The sequence below is a fragment of the Misgurnus anguillicaudatus genome, chromosome 21, assembly GCF_027580225.2.
Source record: "Misgurnus anguillicaudatus chromosome 21, ASM2758022v2, whole genome shotgun sequence".
NCBI classification, from domain to species: Eukaryota; Metazoa; Chordata; class Actinopteri; order Cypriniformes; family Cobitidae; genus Misgurnus; species Misgurnus anguillicaudatus.
Genome location: NC_073357.2, coordinates 28,206,078 through 28,223,667, shown reverse-complemented (window position 1 = coordinate 28,223,667; position 17,590 = coordinate 28,206,078). Strand labels below are relative to the sequence as shown.

The 17,590-nt window shown below is 37.2% G+C and overlaps 1 protein-coding gene across 9 annotated transcripts in view; it reads left to right on the top strand.

The window, feature by feature from the left end:
* dysf (dysferlin, limb girdle muscular dystrophy 2B (autosomal recessive)) overlaps window positions 1-17,590 on the top strand; it is a 111,558-nt gene that overhangs the window by 28,394 nt on the left and 65,574 nt on the right. For 5 of the 9 annotated variants that reach the window (XM_073859972.1, XM_073859967.1, XM_073859968.1 and 2 more), the window contains exons 17-32: window positions 31-63; window positions 379-494; window positions 938-1,051; window positions 1,164-1,341; window positions 3,511-3,635; window positions 3,938-4,044; window positions 4,120-4,315; window positions 4,753-4,899; window positions 5,021-5,152; window positions 5,401-5,567; window positions 5,671-5,785; window positions 5,999-6,104; window positions 6,205-6,347; window positions 9,344-9,517; window positions 13,916-14,006; window positions 14,089-14,163. In XM_073859972.1, coding sequence (XP_073716073.1) covers window positions 31-63; window positions 379-494; window positions 938-1,051; window positions 1,164-1,341; window positions 3,511-3,635; window positions 3,938-4,044; window positions 4,120-4,315; window positions 4,753-4,899; window positions 5,021-5,152; window positions 5,401-5,567; window positions 5,671-5,785; window positions 5,999-6,104; window positions 6,205-6,347; window positions 9,344-9,517; window positions 13,916-14,006; window positions 14,089-14,163 — 2,019 coding nt within the window. The remainder of the gene's footprint in view (window positions 1-30; window positions 64-378; window positions 495-937; window positions 1,052-1,163; window positions 1,342-3,510; window positions 3,636-3,937; window positions 4,045-4,119; window positions 4,316-4,752; window positions 4,900-5,020; window positions 5,153-5,400; window positions 5,568-5,670; window positions 5,786-5,998; window positions 6,105-6,204; window positions 6,348-9,343; window positions 9,518-13,915; window positions 14,007-14,088; window positions 14,164-17,590) is intronic. The other 4 variants (XM_073859975.1, XM_073859974.1, XM_073859973.1 and 1 more) reach the window with 1 other exon arrangement.

The following is a 17,590-nucleotide window of genomic DNA, read 5'->3' as shown; positions in this document are numbered from 1 at the left end:
AAAACATTGTATATTTCTCTGTGCACTCAGATGAGTTTTCTTCCAGGACCATCTCCAACACCAGTATGTGTGTCTCTCTGATCTTAAATCTGTCTGTTTCCTTTCCTGTACATCTCTTACCATGTTTCAGAGTTGGGCTTTATTGTATTTGTCTGTAGTGCATGTAGACAAGGTTTAGATTGTAAGTAGCTGTATAGCTTTCATTCGGCTGGGTGTTGGTTAAGGTATTTACCGTAAGAACGAATTGCTCAACAAGTAAAAGAGTACCATTATTATTATTATTTTTTTTTTTTCAATTTAATGATCATAATGTTAGAAATGGTTGCTGGATAACAGTCTGTCTAATTCTTGGTGTTCTGTTTTTTCTGTCACTATAAGTGGATGACAATATAGGCTTCTTACCAACCTTTGGCCCCTGTTATGTCAACATGTATGGAAGCCTCAGAGAGTTCACAGCATTCTCAGACCCACATGAGACACTGAACCATGGAAAGGTGGGATGTGCTATATAAAAACAAAACAAATAATAACATTACAGTTGACATTTCATAATAAAATACAGCATTAGACTTTTCTGCAATTGATTTTTCTATACATTGGAAAATTCTAGACCTTTGCATGTCTTAAAATGAAAAACAAACACCTAAGGAGCAGTTTCCCGGACAGGGTTTACATTAATCCAGGATAAGGCCTCAGTTATAATATGACATTTAAGTAGTTTTTACAAACAAACCTTACCAAAACAATACTGGTGTGCATCTTGAGACCAAACATTACCATCGATATACTGTATGTTAAGAAATGTCAGTGCAAGATGTTTTTAAAACATGCATTGTAATCTGGAACTAGGGTAAGCCCTGTCCGGGAAACCGCCCCTAAAAGTTTTTAATATTTTGAAGGATTCATCTGATGCTTTGTGTTTTTTTTTGTGATGTAGGGAGAGGGCGTGGCTTATCGAGGGCGTGTGCTGTTGGAACTCATCACAAAGCTCTCCGAACAGGTGGACCAAAAGGTTGGAGATATACACTCTGATGACCTTCTGGTAGTGGAGGTAAGAGATCAATCACACTTTTTTTATGAAAAACAATGGGATCAGGATTAGTCCTGTACTTATGCAAGCTGTTAATTCAAAGTGAAGAGCCTCTATGTGTGTTGTTCCATAGAAATTCATGCGGAAGAGGAAGTACTCTCTGTTTGCTGCATTCTACTCAGCCACTCTTCTCCAGGATGTGGATGATGCCATACAGTTTGAAGTCAGTATTGGTAACTATGGCAACAAGTTTGACAACACCTGTCTACCTCTGGCTTCCACCACTCAGTTCAGCAGGGCGGTGTTTGACGGTGAGAGACCACCTATGATTAATATTATGATATTGTTTCTGGCAAACGGTGAATCAGTAAAAAAACTTTTTGAGATATTACCCTAGTCTTTGTGACAGCCTCTTGCTCTTTCAACAGCAAAATAAAAGTCAGTAAATGTCCCAGTTTATTCAGAAATGGAAGAAAGTAGAATTATTAAAGAAGTGGTTCACCCACATACGAACATTTTCTCATCATTTATTCCCCCCATGCTCTCCCAGATGTACATGACTTCCTTTCTTCAGCCGAACGCAATAAAAAAAAGATTTAATAAAATGCCATTGTGTTATCTTCCTATATGGGACTTAAAATGTCAAAGCTCCAAAAAATCCAAATGACTCTAGTTGGTTAATAAATGCCTTCTGAAATTAAACAATTTGTTTGCGAGAAAATCGATTACTATTTTAAGCTTATTTAGCAATCCATACGTCACATATACATAAAAAATACCTACACTGTGACAAATTAAAATCTGACAGGAAGTCAATATACAGCAAGGAAAATAAGTATTTGACACATCAGTATTTTTATCAGTAAGGAGATTTCTAAGTGGGCTATTGACACAAAACGTACACCAGATGTAGACATCAAGCCAAATATTGAATTCATAAAGAAATCAGAACATTTAAGTATACAAGTTGAGTCATAATAAATAAATAAAGTGAAATGACACAGGGAATAAGTATTGAACATATTTTATTTAATACTTTGTAGAAAAGCCTTTGTTGGTGATTACAGCTTCTAGACGCATCTTGTATGGAGAGCAGTGTCTGCATTGCTCAAGAGTGATTCTGGACCATTCTTCCACAAAAATGGTCTTTACATCTTGAAAGTTCCTTGGGCCTCTTTTATGAACTTTGATCTTCAGTTCTCTCCATAGATTTTCTATGGGATTTAGGTGATTGACTGGGCCATTCAAGCAACTTAATTTTCTTTCTTTGAAACCACTTCATTGTTTCCTTGGCCTTGTGTTTGTCCACCCATTTTTAATTTTCAACTTTCTGGTAGATGGCAGCAGATTTTTATCCAGAATGTCCCAGTACATTTCTCCAGTATTGTCTCCCAATAATCCACAGGCTTCTCCAAATACTCTTTCACAAACTTTAAACGAGCCTCAACATGCTTTTATTCAGCAATTGAGTCTTGCGTGGTGAGCATGCATGAATGCCATGGCGGTTCAGTGCATTGCTTATAGTTTTCTTTGAAAAACCAGTACCTGGTGATGCAAGGTCTTCCTGAAGTTCTGAGTGAAGGGTTCTTGGCTAAAGGAGAACTCTCCTGATTATTCTTTGGACTCCTCGGGCAGGGATCTTACGTTGAGCACCTGATCGTGGCCAGTTTACGGTGAAGTGTTTCTCTTTCCAATTCCGGATAATGGCCCTCACAGTGCGCCTATAACCATTCCCCCATTCAACGATAAGATTACAAAGATCTTGAGAGAGTTCTTTGCTTTTACCCATCATGAAGTCTTTTCTGTGTGCCTCCTGGGTAATGAGAAGCCTTTGAAGGCCATCAATTAGGACTAAAGTGGCTGATATCAATGGTATAGTATAGTACTGATAGGGGGCAGGGTTTCTCTATCAATACTGACAGATTTTAGATGATCTCCTTGCTTTCTATGCCATTTTGCACCTTGTTCTCTTCATGTGTTCAATTTTATTCCCTGTCATTTCACTTTATTTATTATGACTCAACTTGTATACTTAAATGTTCTGATCTTCTATGAATTCAATATTTGGCTTGATGGCTACATCTGGTGGAAATTTTGTGTCAATAGCCCACTTAGAAATCCCCTTACTGATAAAAATGCTGATGTGTCAAATACTTATTTTCCCAGCTGTCACTAAATCTCACTGGTTCTTGCAAGTCTCATGACTAGTTGTCATATTTCAACGCAACACATGGAAGAACTATTTATATTCAACATTGTCAACGTAATTTGGTAAACTATTCATTTAAGAGATGATATCTTGGGAGCAGATATAACCAAAATAGCTGTAATGCCATATTTCATTATATTATATTAAAAAGCATAAATCCCAGTTAATTATTATGTGAATGACCAAATACATTTAGTTATGAATAGTGACTGTTAGTCAGTGTATGGCATTTATACAGTAATTCTAACATCACTTGGACTGGTTTATACAGGGTGCCATTATTACTACCTGCCATGGGGAAATGTGAAACCTGTGGTGGTCCTGTCTTCAGAGTGGGAGGATATTAGTCCCCGTATAGAGGCCTTAAACATGCTGCTCAATATAGTTGACCGACTGGTAAGCAATGTTAATGGTAACACTTTACAGTACTGTAGGGTCACATTCATTATTAACACTACCATTAGCTAACATGGTTGTAACCTTGTAACAACTTATTGAAGTGCAGTGTTGTTTAGTATTGTTTATTGAATGTACTTTAACTTTTAACAAATTGAAACTTGAAGTGTTGTTTACTGCTAGTTCATTTTACCAGTAGAACCTTAAACTGTTACTATGTTTTATTCTCTATTTGAATGAAACACTGCTATTAAAACTCATGAATATATTAAGACTCAGTAATATTCCGCTTTGTGAAATAGGAGTCAAACCTGGAGCAGGTCCAGCTACAGCTGAAAGGAAGAACTGATGAACAGGAAGTGGAGCAGAGAGTTGTCCAGTTGCTTGATGATGTCATAGCAGACTGCAGGTTCTGATAGACTCGGTTGTTTATGAAGGCTTAACAAATACAATATGACTAATGCTTTCTTCTGTGTGAATGCAGCGAGGAACTCCCTGAGCTGGACAACTGGTCCTGTGTGACTCCGCTGGATAAAGCTCTGAGGAAGCTGCGAAAGATCAACATGCAGCAGATAGTGCAGGGTGCGTTGGCGCTCAAACATGGTCCAGAGACTGAGCTGAGTGCAGTTCTGGAGCAGGCTGAGGACTGGAGCTTGAGGCTGCGCAACCTCGCTGAGGAGGTGAAGTGGACGAAGTTAAAAATATAAGTTTCAAAAGATCGTTGTCACATGTGCATTTTACGATGTGTATGTGATGTATTTCCTTAGTTGAAAAAGTGAACTGTTGATTTAAAAAAGTTAAGTAAATTTTCAAGTGGTGGAGAAAGGTTACAGACTACAAAAAGATACAGTAAGATAGAAATAGTTATAAGCTAAAAAAGAGTAATTGTTCTTCTACTGTATGGCATTGCTGTGAAGAACACTTTTTAAGTTTCTTTATTGCAGTACTCCAACATTTTGCAATGTGGTCCTTGGGTTGACATGAGTTTGAGTCAAAAAAGTCTTCTTAGCAGTGTTTCTATAGAAATATATTTAATCTAGAATCGTTTTGATTGTACTTTATTTTTCTTTCTTTCTTTCTTTCTTCCTCACTGTCTTTCTTTATTTCTTTCTTTTAGCCCCAGAACAGTCTGCCAGATATAATAATCTGGATGCTACAGGGAGACAAACGAGTGGCCTACCACAGAATCCCTGCCCACCAGGTTCTCTTTTCCCAGGGTTACCGTGGTAAACACTGTGGCCAACTTCAGACGGTTTTCCTAAAGGTAAACATCCTATTCTGAGGCAAAGCAGACGCTAATGATACCATGCAAATGCCAAATGGAACAGGATCAATTGAGGTATTGATAAATAGTCTCTCTGAATCTATTCGTCATGTGCGTTCAGCATCCACAGGATGAGGGAGGAGACAGTAAGATTCCAGCCCAGATCCGGGTGAAAGTTTGGTTTGGACTCAATGCTGATGTCAAGTCCTTCAAAGAGTTCGCAGAGGGCAAACTATCTGTGTTTGCTGAAACGGTAAGTTGGACAGTTATACCGCAAACAATTGTTAACCTACAGTACTGTTTAATTTCAGTTATAACAAAGTAATTATCATTCATTAATTATAAAGTTATGCAGAAATGTTTCATGTGTTTGCCAAAAAATGAATGAATGAATAAATAAATAAATAAAACAGGACACTCTGTGAAATCTCATTTCTGCTTATCCCAATGTAGAAATATTTTTGTAATGGCTTCTTATCAAAATATCTATTTTATCTATAGTATGAGAACCAGACAAAATTGGCCCTAGTGGGGAGCTGGGGTACAACCGGTCTGACTTACCCAAAGTTCAGTGACGTGACGGGCAGAGTTAAGCTGCCAAAGGAGAGCTTTAAACCTTCTCCAGGATGGAGCTGGGCAGGAGACTGGTACATCAGTCCAGAGAAAACGTGAGTACCATATTACAGTAATATAATACTGATAAAGAGTCCAGACAAATTTTGTGTCATTAAACGCCTTTTAACATTATACATCATGACTTTTTCATCCTAGAATGCTGTATGACGCCGATGCAGGTCATACAAGCTTTTTGGAGGAAGTGTTTGAAAATCAGATGCGGTTGCCAGGTGGACAGTGGATTGGCATGCCAGAGGGATACACAGATGTGGTCAGTATGTTATTACGTTAAAACAAAATTAATATTCTTATTATTTCTTGTACAGTGTGGAGAGTAATATACAGTATAAGTCAGCTTTATTTTTAAAGCACTTTACTTTACTTGAATAATATGCCACAGATGTGGAGGAGATATGTTTTACATTACAATAAAGCCAACTGACAGGGACTGACCCTTTGTTTTTTATGTGTCCACGTGGGGCAGAATGGAGAAAAAGCAGTGCCCAAAGATGAGGTCGAATGTCCTTCAGGTTGGGTTTGGGAGGATATTGAGTGGAGCGAGGATCTGAAGCGTGCGGTGGATGATCAAGGTTGGGAAACTTAAACACATAAGCCAGTATATCCAAAAGCTAATGTCTCCACCGTAAATCTGCTTCAGAAAATCTTCACTTGGATCTGTCTCACCTATAGGTTGGGAATATGGAATAACCCTTCCCCCCGACCGCCGGCCAAAGTCTTGGGTTCCATCCGAGAAGATGTACCACACCAACCGCCGACGACGTTGGGTTCGACTTCGCCGTAGAGATATGCAGAAGATGGAGGCACTTCGAAAAGTACTTTACCAGTCATTAGCAAGATGTTAGCACTCACGGCTTGTTTTCAGTCCAACTCATAACATTTTCATATTGAGAGCAAGTTATGAAAAATGAAAGCTCTTGGCCTGAATTTCCCTTTGAATTCTGGGGGATTCTGGTAAAGCTCAGGATGGCGTGATATAAAGAGCTCTGTGTACTCTCAGTAGGTCTTCCCCTGTCCCTGAACGCATCTGGTTAGAGGCAGATGGAGGTTGAGATGACACCTAATTAATCATGCTATCTGAGAATAATCTGAAATCAATCCCACACCTCAAATCCATTTGGCAAGACAACCTGGGTCAAACTTTAGAGTCCCGCCGCAAACGTGCTTAATGTTCATCATCTGTGTGATGGTGTGCGTGTGGGTATGTGTATGTTTCTGTGTGACAGAGAGAAAGATAAAAGCATTCGATCTGCTCGAGCAAAAAACATTGCATTCTGGGTATAAGGAACAAGTTAGTAAGGTTATCAGTGTTTCATTGAAGAGCATCAACAAATTTGCTATTTGATGCACAAGCAGAATGCTTGCTCATTCAGTTTAATCTGAGTGTACATAAGACAGACAAATGGAGGATTTACAGATAAATGCACAATGAATAAGCCTCATGTGTAAATAAGCAAAAAAAGTGTTTACATGTACATTACACTGAATTATTTCAAGTGGCCTCAAAAATTTGTAGACTACTAAGGCACACTTAAATTATATTATATTTTGACTGAAGTAATTTGCACTTGTAGTTATACCAGTGGCGGCCAGTGACTTCTCTTTTTGAGGGCACTATATACGAAGTTCGTCACAACATGTATGTAGCCTGTCAAGTGTGTGGTTCGTAATTTCAAAATATGTGTGATCCTTTGTGCATTACGTGTCTTGCCAAAATAAGTGCCTGCTGCAGACACGTCTAAAGGCAGGGTTTATGATAAGAGAGAAGCTCGCATTTGCCAGATATACTCGTATAATCTCATGCATAATCAGAGTTTAGTGTTAAGGGAGTGTCTTGCGTGTATTTTGTGAACGTGAGCGTATCTTTTGTCATGAACGGTTTGGACGTGTGTGCAGCAGGCACTTATTTACTTATTTTGACAAAACACGTGATGCACATGGTTCACATGACACAACAAACACATATTTTGAAAACACAAGCAACACACATGACACTCCGAACACTTATTTTGAATTTGTGCCCCTCGGATGAGCAGTCAAAAGCCGCCACTTATATCTAACTTTAACTAACATTTGTGTGAAATATTTAGCTTTTGAAGTGTTTTTGTAATATTTTTCATTAAAATCAAAGCCACACTAACTGATACAATGATATCCATTGCAATGGTAGTCATATATTTGCAAGTGTGGCTTTCTAAATACTTTGTGGGGTGTAATGACTTGAATTTTCCACATGGTGGCAATCTTTAAACACAGATTCAATAATATCCTAAACACTGTCCCATCCCAGGTGAAAAAGAAGTACACTTCCATGATGTACTTAAAGTGCTCACACACTAATTTTGTACTTAATATACTTAAAAACTCTTTTTTTATTACTTTTTCAACTTTTAAAAGTTCATGCTCTCACCCCACCAATATGTTTGAATAAATAAATTATTTTAATATTAATTAATATTACGAGGTTGCTCAAGACCTTTGAAGTTGAACACATTTGTGTATTATGTGATACTTTGTGATAGCATGTATAATTGTTTAATAATATATACTTATGGCAGCTATGGACTTATCTGACCATGCTCCATGCTATTAAAACTCCTGTTTTAGTATCACATAGTGATATGTCTTTCAAAGCAAGAAAGCTTCAATGTAAATGAAGCACATAGACAATATACACTGAGACAATGGCTGAAGAAACACAAAGCAAGTCCGCTATATGGTTACTCGGATCAGAAGAGACTCAAATAACTGGAACAAAGTTACCCTCCAAGAAGCAAGTTTTATGTGTGTTGTGCATTTTTAAATGGCACAGTTTTTGTAAAAATATGTGATTTCGGAAATATTCAAAGGCTTTGAGCAACCTCTAGATATTGTAGGAACAATTTAAAATGTTTTTATTTATATCCTAACACATTTAGGGGGTGAGAGTTGAACCTTTAAAAAAAAACATTTTACCCTATTCTAAGTGTAGAGACAGTAGGTTAAAAGCACATTTAAGGTCATATTCACAGTTACTCAAAATAGCACAAATAAGTACACTTAGATGTTTTATAGATTATCTTAAGGAGTACTGAAGAATAATTTTTAGTAGGCCTATTGTCAAGGTTGAGGACGGAGGACAAGAGAACCCAAGCGCAGACGATATCGGGGAGTGAACATTTATTTCCTTAAACATGAAACAAAAAACCCACGAGGGGGCAAAACTCAACATTAAACATGATATACCAAATACAGACACAACTTGATTAACAAGACTAAAACTAAACTTAAGAACAACATGACATACAGCAACATGGCACGAATGAACACAATGAACCAGCACAAGACAAGAGACAAGAGGAGATTAAATAGGGGAACTAAACGAGGGCAACACAGGTGCAAGGGATGAACTAATAATGAATAATTAACAGGGAGAACAAGGGGGGCGGGGACTAGAGACGAGACACCAGAGGCACATGCCACAATAAACAAGGCATGAGCCTCCACATGAAACAAGAGACTGTCAGAACCCTGCCATCACTATAAAACATAAATATAAAACCGGACTCTTGTGGCAGAGTCCTGACACCTATATTAAGTACAAAATTAGTGCACGAAAATAAAGCAATTTAAGTACATCATGGAAGTGTACTTCTTTTCACCTGGGATTAGTTTCTCACTCTATTAAATCACCTCAATTCTTCATTAATCTGTTTCTCACTAATGTCAAGATCCTCATGTCATCTATTGGTAATTTTGTGTCTGTAACACATATAGAAGATGTACATTAGTGTTACCATTTTTTTCTGTGTGCACGCTTGTCCACCAACAGCAGCGTCCAGACGAGTCTGAGCGTGAGGGCTGGGAATACACCTCTCTCTTTGGCTGGAAGTTTCACCTCAAGCAGAAAAAAACGGACTCCTTCCGTCGCCGGCGCTGGAGATGTCGAATGGAGCCATTAGAAAACACGGGACCGGCCGCCATCTTTGACTTGGAGTGTTCACTGGTAATGAAGGTTGACTTTTCGAAAGATGTTGGGCTGGAAATTAAAAGTGAGACGGAGAGAGACTGCAAAAGAGAATGCTGATAAAGTAATGTTAGAAAAGGAAAGTGGTTCGAGTGAATGAAATGAGGGTGAGACGGAATTGAGACATGGCAGAGGGGAGAATGGGTGTGGAAGGTTTTGAGCTTGGATGAATTGGAGGTGCTGAGAGTGACTGGGCAAGCAAAGTGAAATTAGCCTGGTAAAATAAGGGCATCGTGGGATATCATTTATAGGGAAAAAGAGATGGAGCAGTGAACATGAAACAGGGTACATGTAGAAGGTCCAGATAGTATGTTTATGTTTTTACTTTTGGTCTGGTCCGCTGGGTCCACTGTTACAGATCTATTCCTGGCATGAGCTGTCATGTGAGCCAAATTGGCTTTCGATTTGAGGGTTGACGAGAGTCTGCAGCTGAAAGGTCCCACCAGCGCCTTAAAAGGCTGAAGTGGAGGATTCCCTTTACTCTGCCACATCAGGGCACCTACACTACAGTATACAGAGGCAACCATTTCATCTCTAATATTCATTTTCTGATTTAATCCAGTAAATCTAGTATATCGAGAAAGCTGTCTATTATGTAGCTCAATTGGTAGACTATAGCGTCACAGCGCAAAAGGTTGTGGGTTTGATTTCCAGGAAACACACATGCTGATGAAAAATGCGTCGCGCCTTGCGTTTCCAAGCGTTTAAAGCGCATTTGGTGGGATTAGCCCCTTAGTCATCGAGACAATTACTCGGTAATTCGCGTCATCAGAGGGGCTTCTGCCACTTCCCTCACTTCCTGTAATCACGTCACTACTAGAGCAAGCTCCTGATTCTCCTGTGGCAACGTTCAATTTGCGTCATTCCTGCAAACTAGATGCGCGAATGAGGCAGAATCTTGTCTACTGCGCCGCGCTGAACGCCTCATTTGTGCCGCTAGACCTCCAGACACGCGTCAACGCGTCTTTACATTGACTTAACATTGAAATCACTCGTGCTTGACGCCTCTACCACGGCTGGTGTGAACGCAGCATAACAGTAGTTAACTGAGCGCATGTTGTGCAAAACATTTGGTCTCATTTATTAAACATGCGTACGCAGAAATTTGTGCGTGAGATGTGTGTACGGATGTTTTCACAAACAAATCGAGATTCAACAAAAACTTTCGTATGAAAATGTCTATGCAAAAATTTAAGAAAACCTAAAACCACTCGTACGCAATAATCACGTATACGCTATAATCAAATACTATGGTATAATTATAATGTTTATAATAATGTTGATATATAAAATGTACACGATTATATTTTATATTATAGTATTTTTTGTATTATATATTATTATACATGATCTATATTATTATTATTATAAACATTATATTATACATTATTATACATTATTATAGCCTACTTATTTTTTTCTACACATATAAAGAAGATGCACATAATGACAAATCGTCACACATTCCTTCCTTACTTTTTAAATCTCTATATGAAAGCATCTGCTTAATGCCTAATGTAAACGGCATGTAGATGTAATAAGAAGTCCAAACGTCAATCACTTGATCTCCTGTCTGTTTTATTTTAAGACAAGATGCGCTTCTCTGTCATATTAATTAAATGTCATATTTGTAAACGCATTCAATACTTATTTAATGTTCGCCGGTCGGTGGACAGCACTGGCTTCGTCCAGCGACAGCAAACCCTCCCAAATAAAAAATGCAAAGCAAAACGGAACTTTACTGATAATAAATATGATCGTGGATTTCTTTTCGAGCTCTTTTGCTTCTATGACAAACTGCTCTAAAATTTTCTGAGGACCAGCGCAAAAACCCTTATATGGAGCTGGTTTGGGCGTGTTTTATGCAAATTCCCAACCTCCTGGACGCGGCCTCTCATGCAGAACACACCAAATTTACTAACATAAGAACAAATGAAGAGTTTGGTTCCAAAACGCAATAAATCCATTTTGACAAATTTTGGTAAAAACGTGTTTTCTATACCAAGAAAGTGACAAGATGAAAACAACTATTTTCTGTTACAAACTTTCACATAGCATCTTTAGGTTATAAAAACATAAAAAATTCAAATCCATAAGTTGATTTTCAAAGATTTATTATAAAAACTGATTATTTTTTCCACAAAATGCAATAAATCCATGACAAGTTTTTATTCAAAATGCTATAAATCTATTGAATCAATAGCCTATATAAATGTGCATTCATCTTTGCCATGTTATATTCATTTAGTTGACTAGTTGTACACACTAATTAAAAATATAAACATTAATGTCATTAATCAAAACACTTACTTTGTCATATTAAGAACACTGTCATTGCGGTTACTTGACGTCGCCGCTTAACGTCTTTCACAGAGATCAGCTGTAAAATGTTTTTGGTCCTGCTCGATTTTCGTTGACTTTGAGTAAAATTATGGAAAGTTTTTCATAAGATCCTCTGGGGTCAATGTGTTAGCATGAGAAGCTTGATGCTGTCGGGAGAACAAGCACCCGAGTGCCTCTCAGGGAAAATATTAGATGCTGATGGCTTACGTTTCTTTCCCATCACAGAAAACCATCACAGGTTTAGCGATGCAATTAAAGTATTATTTTGTTTTGTTTGTTGATCACGAAGTACAAAGTAGATGAGGAAACTAGGACTCCGTGGACTCAGCGCGTCCGCCATTGTTTGTTTACATTGCGTGACTGGTGGGCTGTAATATCAGAAATGGATTTATTGCGTTCTGTAAAAAAGGAGCAGTGGCGTTTATCGCATTTTGGGAAAAAAGGGAGAAAAGATGACAGAATAACACGGCGGATATTGGATTTTGCGTAAAATTAATTATTTACTTTTAACTACTGACCTGGTATAATACTGATTTTGGCAGTAACTCATTTTTTTCAAAAATGGCGTTTATCGCGTTTTGGAACCAAACTCTTCAAATATAAGAACAAATTCATGTGCGTACACACGTGTTGTGAATTAGACGGAAAGTTTTCGTGAGAACTTCAAGTGTGTGTATAAATACGAAAAACACAATCATTAATCATTAATGAAAGAGACCCAATGACTTTGAAAGGAAAGTGCATATTGATTAACTTGTACTAATCAAATCATCATCACTAATGTTTATCTTGCTAGTGAATGAGCAAGTTTATTTTACCTCTATTGAAACTGAAAAAGAAGAGCTGTGGTAAAATACTTCAATTTCAATAAGAGTTTCGTTGCAAAACGAGATAAATCAATTTTTTAACATTTTTGTCAAAACATGTTTATTATTATGTTATCATGTAATTATTTTGATTTATGGTGCTACTTAGCTGTATTTTTTAAGTTATGAAGGTTTAAATCAAAACAAACCAACTGCTGTTGAATTGATATTAATTGGAATGCACAACCAAAAAAATGAGTTATCTCGTTTTGCAACGAAACTCTTCATATATAATACTTCAATAGTCAATATATTTACCGAAATCATAGCAGAAAAAATGGCTGTACTGTATATGTTCATTTGAATAAAAGCATTTGCCAAAAGAATGACTATAAATGCATACTGACAGCTGTATGAAGCTATGCCTTTGACATACCAATGTGAAATGCAATGTGGTTATGAACTTTTCTGTTGATTTGCATTACACGTTTTTCAGCCCAAAGCTCTAGATTTCTGGATCGCATTTGAAAAACTTCTTTAATGTTCTTCACATTCATGTGCTTTTGAAGCATATTATTCCTAAGAAACACAAACGGGAACAAATTTGTTTGTTGTGTTCCTGTAATTGTTTCTTGAGCATGTAGTTACAGATCTAACATGCCAAAAATAGCAGAGGAGCTATATACAGTTGGGCTTAATCACATACAGTACCTACTTTCTTCTTGATATTCAAAGGCAAGATCTAGTTACACCTAAATTGAAATTGACTGAATTAAAATTCGGTTCTTACTTAAGTGGGCACTCTGTAGGGCACGTTTGCTTTTCTTTGCCTTTATTTCCACAGACCGTATGGGGGTATTGGGTTATGTAAATACATTGAGCCACAAATGACATAGCAGTTTCAGTTTGGTGAAAAGACATCATCAGGCAATTTTCTCGGAGAAGGTCAGGATTTCGTATGTGTCAAAATGATATGCCAGTGTCTTGGGGTGGTGACATGTAACTACCTCATGCCAGTGGTTTGTGGTGTATATTCAGTTGCCGTTTCCACAACTGTCATCATCAACACATTCTCTGTTTACCATTTTGGTTAGAATATTTTGATATCTGATCCAACTTGAATGCCTTGTCCTGTCCGGATGCCAAAATCTGGAGTCTAACATTGATGTCGAAGGAACGTAATGCACCCATTTTGGTCTCAAAGAGTGTTTTTTCTTTTTGTCAACAGAGCAGCGTTATTGATGAGAAGAATGATGATAAGTCTGTTACGACAACATTTGGTGTCAACCGCCCAACCATTTCCTGCTTCTTTGATCATGAGTTACAAAGTCTTGGCAAGTTTTCTGACTTTTATTTTAAAGTAAGGAATTTATATCACACTACTGTTTGATTCCTCAGATGGGACACTGTATCATTTGCGATGCTACTTGTATCAGGCCAGAGACCTGCTGGCGATGGATAAGGACAGTTTTTCAGGTTAGTACATACAGTAATATCTAGATAACTCACTATCAAGAAACATTTGAACTAGCAATCCAATTTTGTAAGCATCTGTCTGGCATAAATAACACATGGCATAAAATTCAAGTGGTCAAGAACTCAAGGTTAAAGTGTGCATGAGCACTCATGTAGTAACGCAGATTGAAGTCAATGGTTAGTACTAAAGTGAAGCACTTTTAAAGTGATAACAGAACATAGCATTAAAAATTCATAAAAAAGGGCAGCATAGCCCAGCATAATACAAGCATTTTATAAATAACAAAATCATAAAAGTGAAGTCTTTTGAGATATAATTTTAGGAACCGTGACTGAGCTTACGTCAGAGTGGGTGAAATATTGTGCCTGGCACAGTTTGGGCTGAGGCAGTTCGGGTCAAGTGCAGCCCAGAGAGAAGGGAAATGAAGGAGATTTACAACGGTGGCCGCGACTTTGGCAGCAGAGATGTAAAAATCTAATTCATATTGAGAAGTGAAAGTAGATACGATAAAACAAGTCAGATGGTTGCTAAAACTAAACTAATGAAGTCAGAGTCGTTGTCTGTTTGTCCGTGAATGTGCTTTGACACTGTTGCTTATACGAGCTTAAATCTGGCTTGCAATGTATTCCCTCTTTTTCTTCCAATCATGTCTATTGCATTGCACGTTTTCCATTTTAAAGCTACACATGACACTCTTTCAGGTCTTAGGACAGGATTTGTTGTAAAACTGTAACACTTACAGTACAATAAGGTTGTATATGTTAACATTAGTTAATGCATTGGCTAACAAAACAATGATCAGTAGTTCTTCAGCATTTATTATTGTTTGTTAAAGGTGCTCTTAGCATATTTACGCGTTTTAGACCATCATTTTTTTTACATACAGCAGACATCTCCTCACTATCTGCTTGCTGCCTGTCCGTAGATCAAACTGTAAAAAACTCGATCTCTGTAGACAGCCTAGGCTCCACAAACTGCAATTAAAACAAAGTGGCCAAACCTACCACCAGAAACGATAACTAAGTGTTCCAGCCAATAAACAACAAGAAGGATTTGGGGGTGTGGGTTGGGCGCGTTCATGAAAGCATGGAAGGGAGGGGAAGGAGTTAGCTATGCTCCGTTTGTTTGAAAACAGTTCAAACATCAACAAAAAGTAACGTCACACAGATTCGCTTAGAGCGCCTTTAATGTTAGTTGTTAATGCCAATACGATTGTTTATGCACTCTTAGAAAGGATGTGTTAATTTTTTACACATCTTTGTGCGTTATGCTTTTAACACATTATGTGTAATTTTAACACATTATGTGTCATTTTGTGTTAATTTTGTGTTCAAATATAACACAAGTTGTGTTAAAAGTAAGACAAAATGTGTTGTTTCTTAATAACACAGAGATGGGTGAATTCTGGGACAACGCATTTAGCGTGTTGTCCCAGAATCAACACTAATGTGTTGTTTTTAACACATTCGTTCTAAGAGTGTCTTCACAAGAGAGTTCATTGTACATTAACTTAACAGTTACAACTTTTGATTTAAAAAATGTATTAGAAAATACTAAAATTAATATTAACTAAAATGAAAAAATGCTGTAGATGTATTGCTCATTGTATAGGCTAATTGAATAACTAACGTTCACAAATAAAATCTTATTGTAAAGTGTGACCATGTAAACTTGATGTGTAAGAATCTGTAACAAAACATACATTTCACAGAATTCCCTTCAAAATTCAATGTATAACATGTTGATTCTGTGTATTATTATTCTGTAATAACTAGGGCTGTCAAAATGAACGTGTTAATAACGATAATAATGATATTGTTTTTGACTTTGTGTATGCCAAATCTATTGATTTTAACGAATGGGTGTGGTAATTTTTGGATTTTTCTCAAAATTGACTTTGCTGACTCTGTCAACTTGAAACAGGTGTGGCTCTGTCATTTTTTGTCATATTCCAACAAATCATACATCGTTTTCAAGGTTTTTAATAGAGAATGTCTAAATATTCATTTTTGAAAATTTGCTCATTCCGACTCAATTTTTCCAGCACGGGTCACAAATGATGCAGCAGCAAACAGAAATGGAGAAAGAAAGGGTCTTCTGAAAGGAAAATTCATATACAAAACAATGGCTAATGGTTCTGTCGAAAATGTAAACAGGCCAGTGTAATCATACACTTGCATAAAGCATTTATATTTGTCCACACCCATGTTGATTAGAGTATTAAAAACTTGAAAAGTATTAAATTAAGGTAAATTTAGATTGGCAGCCCTAGTAATAACATATTTATAATCACTGATAATAAGTTTGGACCACAAACAGTACCTAAAAAAAGTAAATTAATATATAAATAAAATATAAAAAGACATCCTTGGCAACACCTAAGCAGCTTTTCAACCTTTTTGTGTCTTCTACTGCATCTCTTTTATGTGGAGTCCCTCAGGGCTCCATTCTTGGACCTATTTTCTTTTCTTTATATATATATATATATATATATATATATATATATATATATATATATATATATATATAGCCCAGTGTAAAGAGACTTGACAAACAGATTAATTTGGTAGTTAAATCATGTTTTTATTAGCTAAGGCAATTATCTAAAGTCAATTTTTACAGCCTGGACTACTGTAATAGCCTATATGTATGCATTGGTGATGCATCTCTTACGCGTTTGCAGAGGGTACAAAACGCGAATGCACGCTTATTAATGGGGACACGCATGCGAGAACACATTACACCTATATTGGCTTCCCTTCACTGGTTGCCCGTTAATTTTAGAATTGATTTCAAGATCTTAGTTTATAAATCATTAAATAACATTAATCCTAAATATCTTTCAGATCTATTACAGCCAAATGCTCCATCCAGAGCACTTATGTCTTCTGGGCAACTGCTTTTAGTTTCCCCTAATGCAAGATTAAAGAGCAGAGGTGACCGTGCCTTAACAGTAACAGCCCTGAAACTCTGAAATAATTTGCCTTTGTACAATGCATCTACACTTTCTGTTTTTAAATCACATTTAATGCGGCATATAAAGCAGTATGTGTAATGACACAATAAAGTGGAGGAGGCAAGCGCAGACGATCAACACAGATTTATTAATAATGATGGTAAATATAATGAAACAACAGAGTGAATGACTGAGTCCAGGATGTTGGCAATGGTGATCGAAGGTCTACGGTGGCGTGAAGAGTGTTGAAATCGTGAAGTCGGTGATGAGTGTGATGATGGCCAGTGGATAGAACCAGGAACAAACCAAACACTCACACGGAGACGACAACACGAACACAAATCCAACACGACGACGAGAGACGATAATCCAAGTGATTGCAGCAACATGAAATGAGGATCTGACAACAGGGAGAGAACTGGGTGAGTATTTGTAGCTGATGGGTGATGAGGATCAGCTGGAGCGAGACA